The 16,538-nt window shown below is 37.0% G+C and overlaps 1 protein-coding gene across 2 annotated transcripts in view; it reads right to left on the bottom strand.

The window, feature by feature from the left end:
• Window positions 1–16,538, bottom strand: part of AFG1L (AFG1 like ATPase) — a 197,409-nt gene that overhangs the window by 18,982 nt on the left and 161,889 nt on the right. For both annotated transcript variants that reach the window (XM_045499208.1, XM_045499207.1), the window contains exon 11: window positions 16,322–16,422. In XM_045499208.1, the coding sequence (XP_045355164.1) occupies window positions 16,322–16,422 (101 nt within the window). The remainder of the gene's footprint in view (window positions 1–16,321; window positions 16,423–16,538) is intronic.

Genomic DNA, 16,538 nt, shown 5'->3' with positions numbered 1-16,538 from the left:
TTTTCACATTCTTCTAACGCTGTGTTTTTAAGTTATCTCCACATTTTTCCTGTTTTTTTTTTTTTTTAACTAATTACTTCATCATTACTGCATTTTACAAACTCATTTAGGAAAACAATACGGTAACAACCTCCTTCTAATTTCCCACTGGTAAAAAGATTTTATTAGCTGGTTTAAAACAAATGGAAATTTAAACATTATTATTAATGCCTCAGACATTATATCTGATCGTACAGACGACAGAGGTAATAATGTATGTGGCCAAGGCTAAAATGTTTCATCCCTTATGTTTTCTATTTTTTAATATAATGATTTTAATAAGAATGTATACAGTAATGATGAAGTAATTAGTAACAACATGATTCCACCAAATTCACTGAAATCAGTAACTGAAGACTAGCACTTGATCATTAACATAGTCAAGCCATCCTGCGTATCCCCTCAGTAGAGGGCAGTATTTGCTACATCTCTGTTAGAGGAAAGACTGTTCTAAATTTGCCTGGCTTTGAGATCTATCCAGAAGAAATTTGAAAGATTACCCCCAAATGAGGGCCTACACCTTTGCTACTGGTTCTAAACGTGCGTTCGAAAAGAAAGGTTCATCAATGTAAACTCCTTCCTTTGGAAATCAAAGCAAGGAGGCACGAAAAGTGACACTTAAGACACTAAAAAGCAAGAGGATATAGAATAGCAAGTAACCTATTTTATTTTATTTGGGGGGGGGGGCACAAGTGGGCAAGGGTCAGAGAGACAGAGAGAGAGAGAGAGAAAGAGAGAGAGAGAGGGAGGGAAGGAAGGAGGGAAGGAGGGAGGGAGGGAGAAGGAGGGAGTGAGGAAGGAGCGGGGCACACCCAAAGCAGATTCATGTTTTTACCCAAAGCAGGGTTTGTGCTCACCAGATGTGGGACTCTGAAGTCATGAACCATGAGATCATGACCTGAGCCAAAGTCAGATGCCTAACAACTGAGGCACCCAGGCACCTGCAAGTAACTTATTTTAAATTTGAGGATGATGACTTCTGAAACTGTTAAAGTCTTACAAATGCAGAGATTTTGTTATTTTTGTTTTGCTTTTCCCTGTGAGAGTTCACGGACTCTCCCCAATCCTCTTAGACTTGGATACTGAAAAAGCCTAATCAGAGTTGGAAAAGAAATGGATATCAAAGAATTTTTCTTCCTCCCACTCTTCTGCTTTCAAAATCATGGAAATACTTGGTGAAAAATACTAATTAATATTCTAAAGATACTAAAAAGTTAATTAGAGCGAGGCTGAATGCCTCTCTGTGCTGTTAGACACACAAAGGGCCAAATGCTTCAGAGTAAGACCAACAGAATTCTTCACTCCATCTTCTTACCAAAAAGACAATCTTGAATTATCTGCTACTCAACTTTTATTAAAATATACAACATTCATGAAAGGTTTGAACATGAGTCTATCCAACCTCCAAGCATTTATCCAATTTCTTATCCAATAGAAAAGCTTACTTATAAGGCATTTTTGACCTCTTATAGCACTAGTTTCATTGAACAGTACTTTGTCATAAGGGCCCCAGCTTGTTTATAAGAATCTGTGTGATACAAACTTGTACTGACAGCAGGAATAGTGCTGAGAAAACTGTCTGCCGGCATCTTCTAGAAGTCCCTATGGGTCCAAGTGCCAGAAAAAGCTTCACTTCTCCTAACTAATTTTATGTCTTATAACTTACTGAACATCTTTCCCCCTCTTTGGGAGAAGCTGACAGCTGATATAATTGTTCAGTGTAAGAACCTTGTAGAGGTTTATGACATGGATTTACATATACTAACTTTTCCTTTCAACTTATTCTCTATTTTCTCTTTGCCCTGCTTTTTAAAAAATCTACATAATTCTATTTGTGAATATATGTGTATATCTGTAATATTTTTTGCTACAGATAAATACATGCCTAAATTATTCTTTTTCTATTTCTTTTTAAGGCTTATTTTGTTATTTAGTTTGCTTTAATTAGATGGGAAGCAAAAGGGAATCCGGGAAATAAAATGTAAGAACTTTAGATACTCAACAGCAGTACATCTTTTAAGTTTGTTAGTTAACAGACTAACTTAAGCTCACTTATATGTGGAATCTAAAAAACAAAAAACAAAAAACTCATAGAAAAAGAGATCAGATTTGTGGTTACCAGAGTTGGGGAGCTGGGAGGAAGGGAGATGGAGGAATGTGGTTAAAAGGTGCAAACTTTCAGTTATGAGACAATCACTCTTCCTTTTCTTTTTATCTATATGAAATGATGGATGTTAACTAAACCTATTGTGGGTAATCACATTTCACAATATATGTAAGTCAAATCATCATGCTATACACTTTAAACCTTATACGGTGATGTATGTCAATTATTTCTCAATAAAACTGGGAGAAAATGTATGTAAGATAATTTTTGTATCTCCATGTAAGTGTGAAGGATAATTTATATTTTACAGAGTTTTTCCACATAGATTAAGGAAAACAGGAAGATTAGGTTAAGAGCAGAGGCTTGTTATATACATCTATGAACACATTTTACATAGTAACCTCCAAATCCCAAGATGTTACCAATCTAGTAAATTACTTCCATTTAAAAAAATTCTTCAAGGGGCACCTGGGTGGCTCAGTCAGTTAAGCGGCCGACTTCGGCTCAGGTCATGATCTCGCGGTCCATGAGTTCGAACCCTGCGTCGGGCTCTGTGCTGACAGCTCAGAGCCTGGAGCCTGTTTCAGATTCTGTGTTTCCCTCTCTCTGACCCTCCCCCGTTCATGCTCTGTCTCTCTCTGTCTCAAAAATAAATAAATGTTAAAAAAAAAATTTTAATAAAAATTAAAATAAAAAAATTATTCAAGAAATGGTGGGAGATTTTAGTTGTTTCTAATGTCCCTTTGATTCAGCTGTACTAGGACCCTGACCTTGTTTCCTTCCACTAAATCCCATGGTAAGATTTTCCAATCCCATCCACACCCCTCATCTCTTCCTTTTTCAGTGTCACTTCAGGTGATTTAATGGACTCCTTTCAACTTCAAACTAACACATCTCTATAAATGACTTCCAGATCTGTATCTTCAGTCTTAGATTCCCAGTTGCTTGTAAGTCCCCTTCTCCTATATCAGGTATTTGTCAAGGGTCCTGCCATCCCTCTGGTCATCCAAACTGAAAACATCAGAGCCTTAGGTGGCATGCCCTTGGCCCTGAGACCTCTCGGCATCCGATCTTACATATTTCCCTCATATTCATCTTGTTCTTTCCAATCTATCATGGACACCTGTTTTAGGGGGCAACTGGGAGCACAGATTCGACCCATGTTCTGCATTCCAAGCCACAGACCCTGATGAGGGGTAGCATCAATCTAGAGGAAGGGGCACATAAGGGCATGATTTGCTCACGTAGCTCCATGCCCATCTTGTGGAGCTTTATCTAATGCACAAAGGTTCCATATATGGTAGCAGCAGAGACAATCTTATACAACTTTGGCAGATTATCCAATATAGATCTGTTAAAAAATGACAAGTTTTTTTTTATGCTGATGAAGGTTCTAATTCAAACTCTACCACCTGATATGCAAGCCCCTTTATACTGACTTCAACCCATCTATTCTGACTGAGTGCATACCACTCTCCTACATACTATCTAAATTCCAGCCATGACCCTTAAGTTGTCTGGAAAAAGAGTTCTTGATTGTTGGGTGATTTTTCTTTTTAGTAGTTTAAAGATGATATTGCACTGTTTGTCCATTGCTTCTTGATAGGAAGTCTTCATTCATACTGTTGTGCCCCTGGCTGCCTCGAAATTTTCTCTATCTTTGGTTTTCAACAATTTGACTATGATGTTCCTAGGAGTGATTTTCTTTGTACCTGCTAGGGGTTTGTTGAGGTTCTGGGATCTGTAAGTTTACATCTTTTCTTAAATTTGGAAAAACTTCAGCCATTATTTCTCTAAAAAACTTTTCCACCCCATTCTCTCTTTTCCTTCTAGGACTCCAATGATATAGTTGATTTTTGATATAGTTTATGTCATGAGGTTTTGCTTTTTTTTTCCCCTCAACACTTTTGTTTTTCAGTTCATTGCATAATTTCTATTGACCTATCAGTTCACTGACTCTACTCTTCTACAGTTTGGTATGAAGCACAGTAAACTTAAAAATTTTTAGATCTAGAATTCTCAACTTTTAGTTTTAGAATTTCTATTTGTTTTTTTTTTAGTTTCAATTTCTTTGCTAAGATTTCCTATTTGTTTATTCATTATCAGTATATTTTCCCTTATATCCTTGACTGTAGATATAAAAAAAAAAAAACACTTTAAAATCCTTCTAATTCCAACATCTGTATCCTCTCAGGGTCAGTTTCTGTTGATTATCATTTCTCTTTTAAAATGGATCAGATTTTCCTGTGTCTGCACACAGCTAACAGTTTTGGATTGTTATTCTAGATAAGGTGAATGATATGTTGTTAGAGACTTGGAATTCTTTTTATTCTACCAAAGTATATTGATTTTCTATTGTTGCTATTTTAGCAGGTAATTAACTTGGCTAGTCCCAAACTCCAAACTCTGTCTCCTCTATGATGAGCAGCAGTTGAAGTCTCTGTTCAGTATTTTTAGTGTTAGCTGTGCATGTGCAGTTCACAGGTCAGCCCAAGATTTGGGCAGTCTCTGTGAAGAACTCTGGGCTCTTCCTCTGTGGTTCTCTCTGTTCCATCATTTCTTTTCTTATTTTCCAGCTCTCTTCTCATTCCTCAAGCCAGGAATATTTCAGGTTTCTACTGAGTTTTAGATGTTCCATATGAAAACAACTGTGATCTCTTCTCTGGCAAAAACAAAACAAAACAAAACAAAAACCTACAAAAATAAGAAACTCACCAGTGTCTTTCCTTTCTTCCAAGTGATGCCTGAGCTTTCTCCCTGCTTTTGGTTGTTCAATAGTGCCTCCCAGACAGTTATTTCTTAGATTTTGTCCAGAGTTACAGCTCTGATCTAAAGGTGGGTTAGTCAAATAGGTGCTACTCTGTCATTAACGGAAGTAGAATCCTCCTGAATCTTCAATTCTCTGAATATACTCTGCTATTTCCTACTTCCGTATTTTTCATAAAAACACAAAACCTCAGAGGAGGAAGAGATCAAAGGTTGCCCCCATGATGCCCTATTCTTAGGAACAACCAAACAGCTACCCTCACACTCTCTCCTCTCCATACCAGCAGAATCTTCAACCCTCCAGCCTTTAAGGCCTAGTTCCTCTTTAATTACCCACAACTTTCTGCTCACACTGATCCAATAGTACTAATTATAATCTGCCTCACACTCCAGTGATCTATGTACTGATCATATTTTCTCTTCTAAATTAAAGTTGTGTGAGTGTACAGACTAACTCTTATTCACCTTAGTACCCCCTATAGCACCTAGAACTATGCCAGCCTTCCATTAAGTACTCAGGAAATATCTGTTCAATGACTAGAAAGAAGTACCATAAAATATAAAAAGGGTAGGGCTCTCTCTGTTACCTTGCATAAAAGGTAACGAACAATTACCTAGCATGTTGGTTTATTTATCCAAGTTTTCCTTCTTGAAAGAAGGGCATTTCCAAGGGGAGATACTATTTGCTGACCCACTAGAACATGCTGGTAAGTTACAACCTTTCCTAGAGTGTACTGCCCCATTAATCATCCTATTACTTTATGTACCATGGTCCTGCTCAATCTAAAATGACTTCTTGTGGATCATGGTAAGAAGTCTAAATTTCTCTGCCTGGTCTTTATGGTGGATCTGTCTGAAATTTTCATGCTTATTCCTCTTTTCTAACATGTACTGTACTCTCATTAGGAAAGTATCTTCTGTTCCTCCTGAAACATTCAGTGTTTGGCTTCAGATTATGGTGAAATACCTTCACTTTGCTCATCTAAATTCTACTCACCTATCAAGGTCAAGATCAATTTCCTCCTTAAGTCTCATGTCTCCTCAGAGTCTTCCCAATCCTTACTATCCTTACTTTTAACTCCTGACGTACTCATAACATGTACTAATGAGCACAACTCCTCAAAATAGACTTGTTGCAGCTCAAAATAATGAAAGAAATTAGTTGTATCATTTTACAAATGAGATACTTGGACCCAGAGATGTTAAGTGACTTGCCCAAGGCCACTCAGCTACATAGTATCTGGGTAAGTACTGGAATTCCTATCTCTTGATTTGGTTGGGCCTCTTTCCACTCTACAACACTGTCTGGCATTTGTTCATGTTATTTCCTTTACTAAATTGTAAACTTCTTATACTTCTTTTATACTCCTCACAACACAGTGTTATACCAATATGGAAGTACTTAAGAAATAGTTGCTGGCCACTGAATCAGTGTAACAATCTTTGGAAGGGGGGAATCTTACACAACATATATTTCTTGGTTAACAATAAAAAGATAAAAGAGCTAAGTAATGTTTCATCCTAAAATACATAGAAATCTTACAGTTTTTTGATACTATAACTCATTTCTAGGTTTTTCTCAAAATCTTTGGCCTTAGTATCTTCAGGTTACTTTAAGAAACAAAAATAGTATATTCTAACAATTCTCAAAATTTTTTCTATAAAATACATTTCAAAGTCATAATATATCTATTGGAATATATTTTACTAAATATTCTAATTAGCAATGTACTAAGTAATTACTAATTGAGTCAACTGATCTAATCCAGAGGAAAGGTACTATGGAGAATATCAAGTCATGTATTTTATGGTGGGAAATAGAAAAACTTGAAAATTAAAAATCACGGAATTACTTTATATATAAAACTTCTGTTAAAAAAAAATAATAATAATAAAAAGAGCCAGTTGGTAGGTAAGCATTAAAAAAGCCAGAGTGTTAAAACTTTAAAAATTCAAACAAGTACCTATACAGTGTAGGGCACCTGGGCGGCTTAGTGGGTTAAGCGTTCAGCTTCAGCTCAGATTATGATCTCATGGTTTGTGAGTTAGAGACCCACATCGGACTCCGTGCTGATGGCTCAGAGCCTGGAACCTGCTTCAGATTCTGTCTCTCTCTCTCTCTCTCTCTCTCTCTCTCTCTCTGTCCCATCCCAGCTTGTGGTCTGTCTCTGTCTCTCCAAAGTGAATCAATGTTAGAAAAAAATTAAAAACTAAAGTACCTATAAAGTGTTTTACAGTCTTATTAATTGGTTGACCTATATTTCCTATATTTACCAATCTTTTCATTATACAGATCTTATGTTTAGAGAACTATTTCTGTTATTATTCCTGTTTTGCAGGTAGAGAAATTGAGGCACTGAGATGCTGAGTTACCGTCCCAAGATCACATAGCTAGTAGGTGGCAAAGCCAGGACTTGAACTCCTTGGTAGTTTGCGAATTCAATTCTGTAGTTTAGAGTTGTAATACTCCAAGTCAGATCATTCAGTTTACTTTTATTTATTTATTATTTATTATTTATTTTTGAGAGAGCGAGAGAGCAATCACACGAGCACGGGAAGAGAAGTAGAAGAGGGAGAAAGAATATCTTAAGCAGGCTCTGCACGCGGAGCCCAACATGGGCCTCAATCTCATGAACTGTGAGATCATGACCTGAGCTGAAATGAAGAGTCAGATGCTTAAGTGACTGAGCCATGCAGATGCCCCAGGTCATTTACTTTAATAATAATAATAAAAATTCTAATTTTAAAAAGCTAGTGACTTTAATTTTTAAAATTTTATTTCATACTTTTTAATCCTTGAGCAGGTAAATGACACATTCCTCTCAAAGACCAAAGCAAATACTTAATTAAATTAGCTTGTCATACTTTCTTACAAAAGTGATCTTAAAGGGAACATGAGGAGTTGTGTCTAATACTAAATCTGATCCTCAAAATAATTGTACTCTTAAGACAGATAACATATTGAAGGTATACAACACATTCATCCTTCCCTTGAGACACTCTGGGAATCCCTAGGTGCTTTCTCCCCATTATAGGGACCATGCACATTTCCACAGCAAATGAAAGCAAGCTTTCTCCCTCAGAGAAGCTTCAGGCAGCTGAGCCTAAGTAGTCAATGGCTTACAGACTTTAAAATTTTTGGCTATATGCTACATCGCCTAAAGAGCTACGCTTGACCTAGTTTGGGAACAGAAGGCGAGCAGGACTGTTCAGCCTCGCAATGAGCCCTGTAACAGAAAACTTGTCACATGGAGAGAGTAGGAAGGCATTCTCTCAACCCAGTTTTTCTTCATTCCTTCTGATTCTTCTTTACCCATCATGGAAATGGCCACGTTCAAGTGGCTATAGTTTTTAAATTTCTAATCCAGCCCTCCTTTATGGGCATTTCTCTAAAGGTCTTTTTTCTTTTTCCCTTTAAAACAGCAAAATACAACAATCATAACTTGTAACCCAACAGATAGTTATTTCCCTGGAAGATACAAATCACCATCTACAATTAGTAAAAACTGATCCTTCAGTTCAAAGTTCCACCTCCAAACTTGCTTTATCTTGAAAAATGCGAACAATGCTTATAAAATGTCATTTTAGCTTCGTTAACAAAATATGGATTAGAACAGCACCTATAAACTATATTCCTAGAATAAGCAGTGAACAAATTACTATTCATTTTCAGCATAACTTTCTTGATAAACTTCTAGGATGCTAAAATAGTACATCCTGCACTTCACAATTTGGTTGTTCAACTACACAGAAAATATTTTTACAAAAATATTTAAGGATTTCATCAGATTTTTTAAAAGCCTCTTTTCTCTTTTTAGTTTATTTACTTATTTTGAGAGAAAGAGAGCATGCACAAATGGGGGAGGAACAGAGAGAGAATCCAAAACAGACTCGGGACTCAAACTCACAAACCATGAGATCATGATCTGAGCCAAAGTCCAAGCATCACACGCTTAACCAATTGAGCCACCCAGGCACCCCTCAAAATCCTCTTTTAATTCATAAATATTTAATGATTTTCTTTTAAAGCTCTTATGGTGTCATTATCCTTCTTTTTTTTTTTTTTTTTTTTTTTCTTTATCAAGTTGACCAATCTTCATTTGCATGGACAGGCTTGCTTTTTATCTACATTGTTAGGGTGTTTACTGTATCAGACAAGCAGTGACTTAGTGGCAAAAGACTTAGACGTGATGGGTGGGGCATGGTTCTAGTATAAGCTGTGAGAGATGTTTGAGGAAAGGCTACATTTCTTTAAGTTTTTAAAAATATTTATTTATTTTTGAGAGAGAGAGATAGAAAGAGAGTGTGAGTGGGAGAGGAGCAGAGAGAGGGAGACACAGAATGTGAAGAAGGCTTCAGGCTCCGAGCTGTCAGCACAGAGCCTGACATGGGGTTCAAACTCACAAACCGTGAGATCATGACCTGAGCCAAAGTCAGACACTTAACTGACTGAGCCACCCTGGCACCCCAGGATGGGCTACATTTTTAAGTGGTCAGTTCATTTGTGACTATTTTCTTGTTATGATAATTTTGCATTTCTTTGCAACCATATAACTATGGCAATTCAGATACTGAATACTTGCATAAAGAGGACTCTCGAAATCATTCAGTTTCAGATGTAACCTAAAATTCTTAATTAAGTATAATCTTCTGAGTCAGGCTAAATAGTTCAGTAAACAAAAACCATTCAGTAAATATAAAAACACAACCAACCCCAAGTACAAAAGCAGGCATGTGTTATATCTGGGACAGTCCCAGCTTTTGATGGCCTGGTTTTCTGGGAGGCTCTTAAAGCTTGAGACTTACCCAATTACCACACCTGATACCACCATGAAAGAAAACCTTTGGCAAGGAATGGAGGGGTTGATAGTCAGTAATGATTATTTTTGAGCCATGGCCCTCCGAAGAAAAAATAATATTATAGACTTATACATTAGGTAGCAGTTTGTCTATTAGTGCCATCATAGATAAAAAAAGGTTTTGACTATAAGCCATAAGTAAAACTAAAGAGGCCCAGATCATTCCCCCCTTCCCATACCTCTCTCCCCTTCCCTGCTCCAAGCACATTTCCTCACATCTGCAATCCTGCAGGTTAACATCTAGCTTCTTGGTATCTTCAGGATTCTTTCTGCAAATCTACAATTCAATATGGTCCTGTTCAGAAAAGCAAACCCAATTAGGAGAGCCTATAGCACTTGGATAATAATAAGGCAAACATTGCCATGTGTCATTCTAAATACTTTACATGTATTAACTCATTTAATATTTATAATAGGTAGGCACTATTATTGTCCCCATTTTATAGGTAGAAAAACTGAGGCACCAATGTGTTAAATTACTTTCCCAAGATCATATAGTTAGCAAGCGGCTTGAACTCCTTGGTAGTTTGGGAATCAGACTCTGTGCTCTTAATCACCACACTCTATCCAAAAATGTTCTGGACAGGTTACATCAAATCTTCAATTCTGGTTCTACCATGAAGTACAGTCAGATACTTTGTGAGTTCCCACATCTGAGCTAACCTTTGAGCCTTTTATGGAGCATGAAGCTGGCTGTAGAACAGACATCCTCCAGTGTGAGAGCCCCCTCCCTGATGAGAACCTTAGTACAGAATTGTCCAACTCATGTGGCTTGGCATATCCACACGATCTGGTAGCTGTGCTACTGACCCTTGGGTACTCCTGAAAGCCATAAAGGATCTATACCTCCAGACTAGGGACCTCAAGGCTTAGGCAGCCTCATTTCTTTACTCTTTAATAAGAATCTTACCATTTCTCTCTCCCTGTCATGATATGAAGAAGGTTGGGAAGCCCTGTTTCAGGGAACTGTAGAAGGATAAAGGAGAATATATTTGGGTGGTCTTTGTTCCCAGTCACTCCCCCCACATCAGAGCTACAGTAAGGGAAAGTGAGCAGATTCATCTCTATGGACATGACATGAGCTTTCAGGTTTCCTTTCCTTCCCTTGATACAGTTACTTGGCTCAAATGGAGAGCAAAGCAGAAGTCAGAAATACTGTTACTTAAGTCAGTGGCTCTCACAGTGCAGTTCTAAGATCTCTAGGGGTCCCTGAGACCCTTTCAGAGGTCCTTTGAGGTCAAAACTTGCAGTAATAATACTAGGACACTATTTACTTTTTTCACTGTGCTGACATTTTCAGTAATGGTGCAAAAGCAATGGTGGGTAAAACTTCTGGCACTTAAGCATGAATCAAAGCAGTGGCACCAAATCATATTGTGTTCTTCCCTGCCCATGTACTCACAGTAAAAAAAAACAAAAAAAATCCAGTTCTACTTCAGATGTCCTTGAAGAAGCAGTAAAAAGGATTTTTAAAATCTGAACCCTTGAGAACACATCGTTTTAGTATTCTTTGTGGTGAAGGAAGTACACATAAAGCACTTCCACTATACACCAAACATATCTTGAGGAAAAGCACTTGTGCAGTTGTTTGAGTTGCTAGCTGAACTAGCCACTTTTATCATGGAACATATTTTTTATTTGAAAGAATGGGTTACAGGCAAACTATGGTTATTCACACTGAAACATTATTACAATGTTTCACAGACATTTTCTTGAAAATGAACAAGTAAGACTGTCACTTCAAGGAAAACAACTAAAAGTAATTTGCTGTCAGTGATCAAATTGAGCAAAAAACTGAAAATTGGAATTTTGGAAAGCTTGTTGTTTCCACCATGAACTTGATAGCTTCCCAATTCTCAAGTATGTTTTTTTTTCTGATGAGACTGATGGTTATATTAATGAATATAATGCTTTGATATTGTATAATTAAATGTGCCAACATTTGAAAGATCTATATAACTCAATCAATATTTTCCAGTAACCAGTGCATTCATTCTCTTACAAAGTCATGCATGACAAAAGATCCATTTAAAGTTCAAGAAGGATAATAGAATGCCAAAAATACACTGATACTGCTTCATATACTACATTGTAACTAACATTTTAAAATCTTCTTGTCAAGTTTTTTTAAAAAAATTTTAAATAGGCTTTTTTTTAGAATAGATTTAGGCTTACAGAAAAATTGAAAAGATAGTACAGAGAGTTTTCATGTACTCTCAAACTCAGTTTTCCCTATATTATTATTATTAGTAGTAGTATTATATTTATTTTAGAGAGAGAGAATGTAAGCAGGGAAGAGGGGCAGAGGTAGAGAGAAAGAATCTTAAGTAGCCTCCACACTTAGCATGGAGCTGGTTGTGGAGATTGATCCCACGACCCTGGGATCATGACTTGTGCTGAAATCAAGAGCTGGATGCTCAACCAACTGAGCCACCCAGGCTCCCCCAGTTTCCCCTATTATTAACATCTTACATTAGTATGGCACATTCGTTACAATTAATGAACCAATGGGGCTCTTGGGATTCTCTCTTCCTCGCTCTCTATTCCTCCCCTGCTCACATTCTCTCTCTCCCTCTCTCTCCCTCTCTCTCTCTCTCTCTCAAAATAAATAAATTAAAAAAAAAATAAAGTTCATATTTTATTCAGATTTCCTTACTTTTTACCTAAGGTCCTTTTTCTGTCCCAGGATCCCACCTAACATACCATATTAGCTTTTAGTCATCATGGCTTTTAGGCTCCCCTCTGCTGTGACAGTTTCTCATACTTTCCTTATTTTTGATGATCTTGACAATTTTGGGGAGCACTGGCAAGTTATTCTGTAGAATGTCCCTCAACTGGAATTTGTTTGATGTTTTTCTCATGATTAGGCTGGAATTATGGTAATGGGAGAATAACCACAGAGGTCATGTGCTATTTTCATATCATATCAAGGGTATAAACTATCAACATGAATTATTGCTGTTGATGTTAACCTTGATCACATTTGTCTGAGGTGGTGTTTGTCAGGTTTCTCCCCTATAAAGTTACCCTTTCCCCCCCAACCCTTTTCATACTGTGCTCTGTGGAAGGAAGTTCTTGTTGAATTTTCATGTAGCATCAAAAAAGAGTATCCATGCCTCAGGTCATGATCTCACGGTTTGTGGGCTCTGCACTGATGGTGCAGAGTATGCTTGGGATTCTCTCTCTTCCTCTCTCTCTCTGCCCCTCCCCCATGCTCTCTCGCAAAAAAATAAAAATAAACTTATAAAAAAAAAGGGTATCCACAATTATCTGACATGGCTATTAAAATATTTTTCCCGGGGTGCCTGGGTGGCTCAGTTGGTTAAGCGTCCGACTTCGGCTCAGGTCATGATCTCGCGGTTTGTGAGTTTGAGCCTCGCATCGGGCTCTGTGCTGACAGCTCAGAGCCTGGAGCCTGCTTGCGATTCTGTGTCTCCTCCCCTCTCTGCCCCTTCCACGCTCATGCTCTGTCTCTCTCTGTCTCTCAATAATAAATAAACATTAAAAAAATTTTTTTAAATATTTTTCCCATTTCCAACTACATATCTCTGTAAGACCAAATTTTCTTACATACTTAAACCAAAATATCACAAAAGATTGAATGTAGAAGTAGATATGCAGTTGTCCTTATCTTCTATTAAGCCAGACATTAAAGAGCTTTGCAAAAAAATATGTCATTCTTCTTACTAAATTATTTTCACTTTATAAAATGTTATTTTTCATACAACTGTTACTTATGCTAATTTGATGGGTTGAATATAATGGTTTTTATCATTGTTATTTTAAATAAGTTATAAATATTGTAAAATTTTCTGTTTTAATTTCTAATACATAGAGCAAATATTGAGAGATAACCCATATAAACAAAAGCTCTTTGGGTCTCTCAATAATTTTTAAGAGTGTAAACGGTCCCTGAAACCAAATAGTTTGAGAGACACTTGCTTTAGGGTTAAACTTTTGTGGACCAAAAATGAAAGAACCCTGTTCAAAGAAAGTGAGCCAAAACTGAATTCTAAAGGCTTAATGAGTAAACTGACTATACCTAAATTTTCCTTATTGAAAAATGTAATTTTTACACCTGCAGAAAATTGTTTCCTCAACTGATAACTGTGCTCACAAGTAACTATTTGCAAGAGTAGTTAGTTATTTGTGTCTTAAAAATAATGACAGGTAGCCAGGTGTGTTTGTAAAGTCTAAGCAGAAAAATATATCAGTTGATGCATATGCATGGGTGTACACATGTTCACTGTCAACTTCTTGCTTATCAGTTTCCTTTTTTGGTTTTTAGTGTTCAAGGAATGGAGATCCATCAGATACATGTTTTGGCCTTCATCTGTCTATTAATCTTGATTATGGCGCATTAGTTCATATATGGTTAGACTTATAACTGTACCTAACAGTATCTCTTGGGGAGTTGTTAAAAAACATTTCGCTTCTCTATTTTATGCTTTATTTCATTTCATGTATTCCAAACGAAACCACCGGTTGGGAACTACTTCTGGTTTGTGTCCTGTGGTTGGTACACTCTGACTAAATACTAAAGGATGAATAGCTTTTATCTCTACTATTTGGCCAAGAGTCAAGGCTGATGGTGTCTGGATGCCAACAGCAGTGATTAGCATCAGGGAATAAGGGCATTAATCACCAGAGCTGAGACAGCCCAGGAATCTCCCTGGCCCTTTACCTTCCCAGCAGCAAAATCCTTCCTGCAGCATTGCTGATTTACGTGTGCCGTTTCTCAAATATGCAGACTTCTGGCAATACCATGTCCAAATAAGGCAGGAGCCAGCCTGGCTAAAGCACAGGGGACAGGTAGGGCAGAAGTGAGATTACAAAGAGCTTAGTAGAGAGTGGGTCAGATTCTTGTAGGAAGGGTGCAAATCCAATGTCAAAAATTATCCCTAACTCTTTTTGTCCTCTCTCTGCTTCCTCACATTCTTCATCAACCCTTAAGTTAAAGAGTCATAGTCCTGGTGCCGAAAGGCATCTTGAAAATCATCTTCTGGTCCTTCAGCTGCCTTGCAATGCCAATTTATGGGATGCAGTTGAATGTGTGATAAGGAATTTAGGACACAAGCAGTTACATGTAAAATTTCAACACACATGCATAGACCTAGTTTGTTTCCCATGGGCCCTCAGAATTCTAAGAAACGGGTGAGATAAAATCTCGTGATTGACTCATACCATAACTTGATTTAAAAAGGTAAGATCTGAGTCCCTGAATAGTGGGCTTTTCCTGGTACTAAGTGTCTCCTGAAATAATGATCACATAAAAAAATATAGGTAAATACTCAGTATCTGCTCCAGGAGACCATCTTCCCCCAAAATGGAACAAGTCTGTCCTTCTTCTCTCCTCCCTAGGTGTCCTTCTATGGAAGAAAGATGAGCCTCATCTTTTGAATACATAAGATTTTTCTCAAGTTTATTTCTCTGGCAAAGTAAGTAAAACTTAAATGAAAGCACTCATAGAATTTTGCCTAGAGATAAAATTCAACCTTGATGAAACGATCCTGTAGAAGTGTGAAGGATCCACATTACCCAGAACGACTTTCACTACCAGGGGTGACCTCATCACCCTGTCAGAGGATGTGACTAGCTCTTAAACCTTACTGAAGTGCTTTATTTCTGTAATAACAATTGCAGATTAGATTCATCTCTGACTTAAAAATTACAAAATTACACTGGCTAAAAGTAATTAAGTCATTAGCTTGTAAGAAAAGTACTCATAAAATGGTGGGCAACTATAAATAAAGATTTTCTTCTTCCCACTCGCTGAAAAATTCTTTCTTGAGTTGCCTAAAACTTAAGATAAGTCGGAGACTATTTACATGACAACTGAGGAATTATGCTTAAAGTTATGTATAATTTGGATTCTTCTCAAGATTTACAGTCAATAAATACATTGAATATCCATTGAGTAGTGACAATTCTAGAGCTTCTAAAAGACGGAATTCATATCTATAATGAAGTTACAATCCAGGTCTTTCTCACTGACATGAATGTGTGTGTATATATATACATTTTTTTCTCTGTTGAGTATATTATTATATAATACAGATGGCACAGTTATAGAAATTCACTTTCTTTGACCCTCACCCAAATAGGTCAGTCATGGCAATAACAGGTGGGCAATGGGACTGAGGGACAGAAATTCTTCTGTCCTACTTCCTTGGATCATGGTGGTATTACTTCATCTTCCTTGTTCCACATACTAATCTCACTTCAATTTAGAAAAAAAAAAAACATAATTCTCTTACGTTTGACTTTTACAGAACATTCCTAAAAGTGATTTTTGTTTTACTTCCAGCAACAGTTGATAGTTCTCTCTGTATTTCTAATTTTGCTTTAGCATCCCTCTAAGTATAAATTTTGAGCCAATATCTATAAAAGGGACATGGCATATACAGATGAGTATTTCCCTTAATGAGACTTTTAAATCAATTCCGACTCTGTGAATGGTATTTTAAAATCTGAAACAGGCAGAGAGGAAAATATGAAGTATTTTAACATGTGAAAAGGCCAATGAGTCTGGACGTGTCTGGATACTTACTCTCTCACACAGCTCTTCAAATGTGCAGTCGGCAACAGTTCCACAGGCTTTATTCAGTCGCAGCTCTCTGCCTTGCACTTTTAGAATCCTTGGTCTAGTTACTATGGGAACATGAACAAAGACTCAATCTTGTCTGGATAATTACTATAAAATTCATCTCTTACAGATAGGAAATGCATAGCTTGATGAATAATAGCACATGATTCAACACATAAAT

This window comes from Leopardus geoffroyi, chromosome B2 (genome assembly GCF_018350155.1).
Source record: "Leopardus geoffroyi isolate Oge1 chromosome B2, O.geoffroyi_Oge1_pat1.0, whole genome shotgun sequence".
Lineage (NCBI taxonomy): Eukaryota > Metazoa > Chordata > Mammalia > Carnivora > Felidae > Leopardus > Leopardus geoffroyi.
Note: the sequence above shows the minus strand (reverse complement) of the source record. Positions and strands in the feature narration are given on the sequence as shown.